This window comes from Argentina silus, assembly GCF_951799395.1.
Source record: "Argentina silus genome assembly, chromosome: 18".
Classification (NCBI taxonomy): Eukaryota; Metazoa; Chordata; class Actinopteri; order Argentiniformes; family Argentinidae; genus Argentina; species Argentina silus.
In genome coordinates, this window is record NC_139672.1 from 4646158 (window position 1) to 4656923 (window position 10766).

At 42.4% G+C, this 10766-nt stretch overlaps 1 protein-coding gene across 1 annotated transcript in view; it reads right to left on the bottom strand.

Annotated features, from left to right (window-relative positions):
- Window positions 1–276: 276 nt before the first annotated feature.
- Window positions 277–10766, bottom strand: part of ralyl (RALY RNA binding protein like) — a gene marked incomplete at both ends in the record, with an annotated part of 13034 nt that continues 2544 nt past the window's right edge. Inside the window, 6 exons of the mRNA XM_083690622.1 lie at window positions 277–309; window positions 601–758; window positions 1216–1329; window positions 1725–1918; window positions 2805–2852; window positions 2964–3039. Of these exons, the coding sequence (XP_083546748.1) occupies window positions 277–309; window positions 601–758; window positions 1216–1329; window positions 1725–1918; window positions 2805–2852; window positions 2964–3039 (623 nt within the window). The remainder of the gene's footprint in view (window positions 310–600; window positions 759–1215; window positions 1330–1724; window positions 1919–2804; window positions 2853–2963; window positions 3040–10766) is intronic.

Genomic DNA, 10766 nt, shown 5'->3' on the forward strand with positions numbered 1-10766 from the left:
GGGGTAAGTGCCAAGAAACTGCCGTTCTACACTCAGAGACATTGAGAATGACAGGCCATTTAGGGAAACAGTGTGGTGAATTAAACTAGAAGATGATGATAGCCTTTTCTGATTCTCACTCTCCTTTTAAGTCAAAAAATGAGCCACTGAATTCTCTAACCTCAAACGGAGCATGGAAATCCATGGGGATTTGGTTCAGTTTGACAGAAACAAAATTGAACTACAATTGTATCAATAAACGTATTTGGTTCAACCAAGCATGAGTACTGACCTTGTTCAGTTGTCTATGTCCGATATGTGATTCTCAATCTGGAAAAACAAGAAAAATATAATAAGCAGTGATGCGGTTCCATCACACATTTTTCCCCCCCCCCAAGCGGTCGTACACTTAAACTGGGTATGGCTTGCTCTCAGAGGCGTTCAACCTGAGAACGCTGCCCTTGAACCTGACCAGATGTCAACCAGACAGACCGACCCACCCACCAATGACTGATCTGCAGTCGCTCCATCTCCTGACATTTCCTCACAAGAAATCATTAGGAGAGCAGAGCACCCTATGACCCCATTCAGCCTTGACAATGAAACGATTGGCACGTTCACCATATTGTTGAGGCCTTCATCGTCGTAGTCATCCTCGCCTCCATCTGTCATCTCCCCGGCCTCCACCTCCACAGGCCCCTCCCCCTCGTCCTCCCCAGAGTGTTCTGCTGTGTCATGATGAAGAGACTCGTACACCTCCTCTTGTTTCCTCTGGACTTCTGAGAGAGAGAGAGGGAATGTGTGTGTGCGTGCGTGTGTGTGTGTGTGTGTGTGTGTGTGTGTGTGTGTGTGTGTGTGTGTGTGTGTGTGTGTGTGTGTGTGTGTGTGTGTGTGAAAGAGAGAGAGGACAGAAAGAAGACACAAAGGACAACTTCAACGTCAGAGGGATATACTTGAATTCAACAGGATACGGCTAATTTCAGCGGGCTGTAATTGGTGACTAACCACTCCTGTAGAAATCTCTCTCTTCTCCCTGAGCAGTCAGCCAGGTCTATCAGGAGGCACAGATTCACCCGTTCCACCATGAACACTAGTCACAGTGTGTTTTGTTCAGTGGAACACCCTGCCCGTGCTTTCTCCCCCCCTCCCCCCTCCCCCCTACCCCCCTACCCCCCTCCCCCCGTCCATCCATCCCAGCACGCTGACAGGTTGTCCTCCTAAGCCGCCCTCTCTTACCCGCCTCTGAGCGATGCTGCTTCTCAATCTTCTCCAGCCGCCCCAGCAGGGAGTCGATTCGAGTCTTGATCTGTGACAGCTCCCGTTTGATCGTTACGAGTTGGTCTGATTTCACTGCGGAACACACGAGGAAATATAACGGAACAAATTATGTCGTTTTTCAAATGTGCCGCAGATGCATTTTTTTTAGAATGACTGCGCTCACATTGGTGGACTATCTCAGCCTCTGAACTGACACCAGGCGATGGCGATGGGTGAGGTCACAGGGTCATGGCTATGGTCATCGAGATAGAGTATAATATCGTACAACGTGATGTAGGGGGAGGTGATAAGAATCCCAATAATGACTGTGATCAGAGGGTGATAAACAGGACAAGGACAGACGTTCAAGGCTGGGCTGAAGGGACGAGGAAGACAGCGGGGGAGGATGGGGGCGCGGGGGGGGGGGGGGGGGGGTAGGATAGAGGGGGATGCAGGCATGGCAGGAAATGGAAAAGAGAGAGACATACGCTTAGGGGCCGCCACAGAGGAACCAGTGGTTAGAGGCCTAGAAGAGGAAGAAGAGGAGGAGGAAGAGGAGGAGCAGGTCCTGACAGGGAAGGAGGATTTCACTCTGCGTGTAGACGGGGCAACTACACGGGAGCGCTTGATGGGAATCACTGCTCGAGTCGGGGGCACGACGCGCCCGTGGTATTCAAACAGTCTGGGGGAAGGGGAGGGGGGCAAAAATCTCAGGAAGCACACAAAGCGGAGCACAATGGTATCCTACAGGGTTTAGCTACGACACATGTAATTAATTCAGAATAAGCAAAGACGATACTTGTATTCAATTATTTCACTAATTTTCTTTTTTTAAAATCACACAGTACTTGAGTAGATGAAGTACCACCAGGCAAAAGAAATTAAAATTGCATAACAAACTAGCATAGTCACTCTATTTGTTCCCAGTTAATATCACATTGTAGAATCGTACTAGCAGCATCGTAATAGCAATTCTGAGATTAATATCAATAATAATAGCGTAATAGCAAAAATAATAGCGTAATAGCAATTCTCAGTTCTCAAAACTGAAAGATTGACTTTCCAGGAAGGCAGCTGAGGAGAACAGTTCTCTGAAAACTGAAGTAAACAAACCGATGAAAATGTCAAAATGAAGACGCACGCTCTGCCTCGTCTGAGTCAATGACCATCCAGGGAACTACCTGACATTCTCTCTGCATGTCGGCAGATAAAAGCACCATTAGCCAGCTCAGTGGAGGGAAATAAAACCTCACAAATATGACATTCATTATGCTTTTAATGATGTGATTTATTTTTCCCTCAGTCCAAAATGGAGCTATTCCCTAAACTTTATTCTCTGTAAAACTGTGTTTTATAATTAACTCGGTGATGCAGAGGGGCAGATAGGGACAGTGAGAGGAAGGACAAAGAGAAAGTGCGTGTGTGAGAAAGAGAGGGACAGGGCAAGGGACAAAGAAAGACTGAGAACATTACGCTACTTTTTCGATAGACATATTTTCGTTCTGTATTCATGACTGTAAATATATTTCAATATTGTCTTTTCTTGACTGTGGTGCTGATTTACATACCTACTGTAGAAATCGTCTCTGTAGTAGTCATAGTCAAACTCATAGCCACTGTGAAGACAGACAGAAATTAACATATTGACATGTTGTCAAATATGTAGTATAGTCATCCAGAAATATGACAAGGAAAGGTAGTCTGATTAGGATCAACATGTGCCCCACCTGTAGAGAGAGGAGAGGGGCCGCTTGGAGGCCACCTTAGGCCTGTAGGGTTTGGGCTCTCCGGCCATGTTGATGTCTGTAACAGACATTATAACTTCAATATTGCATACAGTATAGACATACAAGCAGACATTCAGGTACACTGAGACAAAGAAAAACACACACACACACGCATAATGTGAGGATGTGACACGGTACACTATCCACACACCCCCCCATCCCCGATACCCTCTTCACACCCACACGTGCGCAGACGTGCACATGCACACACACACACACACACACAAACACACACCATGTCGATCTCTTTCCTCTTCATCCTCATTCTCCTCCTGAAATCACTAAAGCTCTCACATAGTTTTTTTGACTCTGTATGACACACATACAGACACACATGCAAGTGTGCAAACGTGCACACACACACACACAGACACACACACACACACACACACACACACACACACACACAGGCACACACTGACGCAATTAAAGTTGACACCGTCAGCTGGCACCGCGTAATTGGATATGACACTAATTAGAACATTTCCATTTGAGGAGATGAAACACTAGTCTGAGGTGAGACCAGAGGAGGTGAGACCAGAGGAGGTGGGACCAGAGGTGAGTTATCTCACACAGGCCTGTCTCCCGTAGCTACAGTACTGTATGATGTCAGACACTGATAGATCCCACCGGAGGCTTGCACAGAGGTTTCATGCTGTCTTTCGTTCTTTTGTCTGAGTAACCTCATTCACTGGCAAATTGCTGACATTTCTATGCAAAGCAATCCTACTTTTCTGTGGAAGGGTGTCTACTGTGGCACTGAGCACAATCCTTTGACGTACAATCCCTGTCAGAGTAAGCGGATTCCGAGTTCCAACAGCAAACCATTTACTAAGTTTTTTTTTTTTTAAAGACCCATTATTTTGCATTCTCTCTGTTCTATAGTCCGGAGGGGGTTATACAAAAACTCTATATCGCTGTCAAATGTAACTGCATCCCAACGGCACTGACGCATACATACCCTATCATTTCCCATCCTGAGTGACAACTCTTTCTTCCTGCCAAGAGCACCATATATCGTATTATTATTTATTTTATTTTTTTAAATAAAAAATAAAAATAGTAATTCTTCCTTCTTCTAGCATTGTGACTGCCTATGGCCCACGGTCCTAGCATAGATTTGTTTTTCTTATGATGACTGATGTATAGATGATTCACTTACTATAGATGATTCAGTTATTTTTTCTTACTTTTTTACTTATTGACAAATGTATTTGTTGTAAGTCATTTTGGATAAAGGTGTCAGCTAAATGTCTAAAATGTAAATGTAAATGTATGAGATGGTGTCATTGTTTTAGCTCATCTGACTGTCAACCTTTGCTCAATCTCGGCCCAATCAACCTGGAGTGCTTTCAAGGTCACCAGACCACACACACACAGCTGTGCATGCACCACTGATCTATATAGATCATTGGCACGCACGCACTCACACACACACACACACACACACACACACACACACACACACACACACACACACACACACACACACACACACAAGAGCCCTGTCTAAGGGATGAGTCACGGCTTAAAAACTCACGCTGCCAAGTGGGCAGGATGGGCTCTACAAAATGACTACCGTTGGGTTGGTGCTGTTCTAGTTATACACTACTCTGCTATGGATGGTACAAGTAGATGATAAAATCATGGTCTGCAAATTGAACACACTGGTTAATAACAATAATAATAATAATAATTATAATAATTAATAATTATAATCATAACAATGAAAGAAATTGACAACAACCTACAGTATGAATGAAACAAAGAACTCTTCATGGATGAAACAATATAGCATGTCTGTCACAAACCTTGCACAGTGCTTTCCTAAGAGACATTGAAAATTATTATAAAGCAAGCACTGCAGCCCCTGCTGAGGTCACTAATGAAAGAGCCGCACTCTAAATGAGTACGGTGCCATCCAGTCAGGAACATACCGTTCTGTGATTAATTACTGTCATTATTTTAATCACATACAAGTCTGTGTGTGTGTGTGTGTGTGTGTGCGCGTGCGTGTGTGCGTGCGTGTGTGTGTGTGTGTGTGTGTGTAAGAAAGGAGACATACTGTATGTGGTGTGTTGCTAAGCGATAAACACTTAAGACATTGTGGTATGCGTCAGGGTGAAATTATTCTGAGAGAACTTTAGCATTTATACAATTACGTGGGCATAACAACATGAAAAAGCAGGATCCTCGCAAGTGAACTTTCTGTGCTTTACAAATAAATCAAAAAATAAGAGCAAAAACTAAATGCGCAAGTAGAGAAAGAGAGAGATAAGAGTTAGAAAAGCACATGAACGTGTACCACCACTGATTCTGCCAGGGATTAAAGACCCATCTCCTTTAGGCCACACCTGGGCTCCACCTCAGACCTCTCCACCTGCTAACACCCTATACATTACCTGGCAAAGAAAACTAAATCCATCTGCTAAAAGCCATGACATGACGATGTTCATAGTCAACTGTAATAGATACAGATTGTTTGTAATTTATTCGCGACATAAGCAGATAATCTTCTTAGCATACAGGATTTCCATCTACTTGTATTGGTTATAGCTGTCATTTATCAAAGTAAACTTTATTGACAAACTTACAAGGATTTCATCAACTGGACTGCCGGAAGGGATTAACTGGACTCTCAGCCTGTCCTTGAGGTCTTTTTGTCATTTTGTCAGTCAGTACAGGGCACAGATGATGAAGAGATGCCCACACATAAAGTACTAGTCGAGTCAAGCTTTGTGAGAGGGTTACAAAAGGCCTCTAAATAATGATGTACCTCTGTGTCAAAGCCATGGCAGCCTTTGTGCATTAGTGAACCCTCTTAAAAAATTCCATTCTCACACAGCAGACATCCACAGGGTGTTTGATGAAAGAACAGTCTGTGTTTGAGGAACTCTAAACTGCTACCAGGGGCTCTCAAAGTCTATGCAACCATCTCAGGAAACAGTATGCAATTGGGAGAGTGTTGAATAATTTGTGTGTCTATTTGGATGTGTCCTTATGTCTGAGTGTGCTTGTGTGAATGAACAAAATGTTGGTGAAAGAGTTTCTGTGTGTCTACAGTATGCGAATATGAAATTTGGTGAGCCAAAAACCAATATCATGACATGATATGCATATTTTTTGTGGTCTTAAGCCCTGAAAAATCTTTGATAGATGACTGTCACTAGACTAAATCTCTTATCTCATCTTTGTTCAAGGGCATGAATGGTTCCTCCTGAGTCTGTTTCCTCAAGCAGGGGGAGAGTGACAGGCTGATGATGATGCAGACGCTGTGTCTGTCTTTGGGAGATGACCTCTGGATCACTCAAGGGAGACGCATCTCTACCTGTCAGCTCAGACACTCCGCTCTCTGAGGGGATATTATGACAGGAAGGCCAACACAACTCTTTCAGCTTCTCTCTCAATGTTCTCTCACTGATCTGAACTGCAGATTTCCCAAGAGGATAGTATTCTTATAAGAACGTGTTACGTTGAGGGATCAGGGTGTAATGCTTAATCTTCTCTTATCTCTTCTTTCGAAATTGCGCATTTTGTTTTTCCAAAAACATATAAGGCTTATCACTGCCGTAAATGTGGCATCTGATGTTACAGCTAGAAGCTGCACTTTAGAGTTTTATGTTTTTATATACTATAACAACAATTTACAAAGCCATTGTGTTATTTCAAAAGCAAAAACAATCGGTACACAGTCTATGGTAGCAAGTCTGCTACTGTTGTTGTGTGTACTTGCTGTCTTGCCTTTGTTGTCTTCGAAACCAGAACAAGAACATTAGAATAGCCTGAGGTGATTGTTGCTCTTTTATACATGTCTGAACTTTTATACATTTTCCTCCTTTTCATATCTGGCCCACACTCTGCATGATGTAACCGGGCGCCTGGCAAGTGCAATGTTCTGCAACAGTCCATCCCCTTGAGGATGTCCATCACTACTCCCTTACCGCACTTGTTATTCTGAGCTACTGTTCTGGCATCTGCCGCGACCGCCCGCCCGCCCGCCCGCCCGCCCGCCCGCCTGCCTGCCCGCCTGCCTGCCTGCCTGCCTGCCCGCCCGCCTGCCTGCCTGCCCTCCCGCCTGAAGAAGCCACACATCTGTTGTGGAACTTTGATCTCTCATTCATGAGTTTGTTGTTCTGGAGTTTGGATGGCTACCAAGACAGGTGATACATGATCCAGTGAAGGAGCTTCCTCAGCCACTGTACGCTTTGCCTATTCATGTTGATTTGTGCCATTTTTGCTCATTAGGTGTATTATCATTATTATCAACATCATCATCATCATCATCATCATCATCATCATCATCATCATCATCCTCCTACTCCACCTCATCCTCATCCTCATCATCACCTTACTTACCTTCCTCTCAACAATACTGTACTGATTAACTGTAAGGCTCTAAATGACTATCAAATAAAAGCACTTCAGCCGTTGTGATGTAGGACACACATATCAAAACCACATATCTCTGGAAATCGAAAGTTGTTGACTGTGTTAGAGAATATTTTTTTCTTATTAAAAAGTAGGGATAGTGTTGTTTCTTTTGATCAATGAAGACTCAGACGCAGTTAATTAAAAAAACGAATAGTGGCAGGAACGACTATCTGCCTTAGGCTAATAAAGAAAAGGTAGTCCATCAGAACACATAGCTATCATTCAAGGAAAAACAAATAGGCTATAAGTGGTTTGTCTAGGCTAATTGCACGCATAGAAAGCCTACAGTACATTTTGGAAACAGCGTCTAATTAATTTAGTCGATTGATTCCAAAACGATTCTAATGTCTATTGATAATCAAACATGAGCGGCGTTTATACTCACATCTTTGATTGCGGCGTCTGCCTTTGTACATTGTCATGATGACGAACGGGACACGGCTTCGCGCGAGTAGTGATGCTCAAGTCCTGTCAACTTTGCCGACCGTCTATTTTTTCCCCATCTCATCTACAGAAAACCAAGCCACCTCAGACGATACCATTTGCACAACTACTCCAGGGGGAGCCCCCGCTTCAACTATTCCATCATGGTTCAGCATCCGACCAGGCACATCTCAAATAAATGAAATCTACAGTGGCACAGTCCAACATCATCAGATTACACCAGAGGACATAACTGTTTTCCAGCAGGAGCAAACAGCTCACTGTCATTCAATATTCATAATATATACTGCAACATAAAACATAAAACACACAAACACACAAACACATACGTGCAAACACGCACACACACACACACACACACACACACACACACACACACACACACACACACACCGGCCTACAATACACACAAACATGCATTAAACTGAATTTAATTGTTATCACACCAAGGCAGAGTGATTGACAGGTTTGTCACTGGGGAAATTGCTTTTCCTTATTCAAATGAAGGCTTATTTAATTATTATACGGGCAACACCTTGCTCCTTCTTGTTTCTCAATCTTATGAGAAATCAGTTTCCTCCTTAATTGGTCTAGAGAGAATTGCCTTTCACATGTCAGCTGGAGGAGAAAATCTGCGTTGTTGCTATTGACATCTCCTCATCCATCCATAAACCTAATTCAAATACAGTGCCTTCAGAAAATATTCAGCCCCCTTCACTTTTTCCACATTTTGTTGTGTTATAGACTCAATTTAAAATGGATTCAATTGAAAGAATTTGCCATCAATCCACACACAATAACCCAGAATGACAAAGCGAAAACAGGTTTTTAGAAATTTCAGTAAATTTATTAAAATTGAAATACAGAAATAACTCATGTACATAAGTATTCAGACCCTTTGCTATGACACTCTTACAATTAGCTAAAATGCAAAAAATGTCATCAACAAATCACTCAATAAGTTGAATTGAGTCCATCTTAATGCAAGGATAATAGTTAATAGTTTTGTTCCTCTCCATTTGCTCAGTTTGTAATGACAACCTGATCCACACAGTGTGTAATAGATTCCTATGCAAATCAGAGACCCTATAAAACAAAGATATTAATTCCAAAATTACATGAACTATTATCCTTGCATTAAGATGGACTCAATTCAACTTATTGAGTGATTTGTTGATGACATTTTTGCATTTTAGCTTTTAGGGTCTGTACATGAGGTATTTCTGTATTTCAATTTTAATAAATTTACAGAAATTTCTAAAAACCTGTTTTCGCTTTGTCATTCTGGGGTATTGTGTGTGGATTGATGGCAAATTCTTTTAATTTAATCCATTTTAAATTGAGTCTATAACACAACAAAATGTGGAAAAAGTGAAGGGGTCTAAATACTTTCCGAAGGCAGTAGTGCAGGGAAGGCTCGTGGAGGTATCTTATTGTAATGCATGGAATGGAATTAGGAATGGTATCAAGAGTCCACAGGAGAGCCGCCTCCATCCTCAAGGACCCCACCCACCCCCAGCACGGACTGTTCACACTTCTACCCTCAGGCCGGAGGTACAGAAGTGTTAAATGCAGGACCAACAGACTGAAGAACTCCTTCTTTCCCACTGCCATCAGGCTCCTAAACAACCCATAGGAGATTAATATAACTTTACTACCTCAAATAACTGAATTTTCCAGTTTGCACATGCATAATTGCATTGCTACATTTGCACTGTTTTATTATTATTATTGCTGCTATTTTATTTTATGCCTTAAATTTTGCTGTCTTGTACATTTTGTTTAGTATATATTGTATATTCTTTAGTATTGTATATTTTACATTGGTTGGCATTCTGCGGACAGCAAAGCAAGAATTTCGTTGTACAGGGAAACATGTTTTCTACTGTGCATATGATAATAAACACTTTGAATCTTGAATCTTGAATCAAACACATTGCTTATTCCATTCCATGCATTACAATGACCCCGTCCTCCGAACTCTACCTCCATCAGCCTCCACTTCTGTAATGTATCCTGCCGATGGGCTACAGGCAAGACTACACTATTTGTAGGCAGATTAATAGGCACGCTGTTTTCTACTGTTTGCCTGGGGAGAAGAAATTATCTGGTGATTTCCCAGCTGTTAGAGCAATTAAAGTCTAGTGAAGATGGAGCCTGTAAATTGTTTTTATCTAATTACAGTAACGGGGCTGTGCAGCTGTCTGTCTGTCTGCCTGTCTGTCTGTCCTCCAGGCTGACAAGTCTCACACTTCCTTTGTTCCACTAGAGAAAGAATAGAGAGGCTCATTAGCGGCGTGATGGCTCGATACTGCAGTCAAGAGACATTCTCTCCAACTGACTCTCCTCTGACTTTCAGAGTCTTTGGGAATTTTAAAGATCCCTTATGGACAAGGCGTTTTAACGGCCTGCCGCCTGACATTGCATATTCAAAACAGGTTCTCTCAGATCAAGTTGTATCTAATCCTTCTCTCCTCATTTTGAAACCAGCCCAGCCAACGTCATCATTGATTGTGTTTGGCAAACACATGTTAAAATATACAAGGTGTATGGGGTCAACTCTTTCCAATAGCAATATGCATTGTCTAAAAAAAATCATATAGCCTACAATGAAAATGTATACACATCTGTAAATATATCCATCTGTAAAATGTATGACACAGACACTGCAGATTGGGTATCCAGGCACACTCTCAAGAAAATGAGATCTCAGATCATGAACAGAGAGAGCCTCCTTAGTGTGAAGCTCTTGAATAGCCTCTATTACTATTCTATGAGCACCACCTAGCGTTCCTTCTGAAGGAGAGTTCACTGACATCAGCTCATTATTACTTCTGCAAACCACAGCCACTGACAGAACGAAACTGA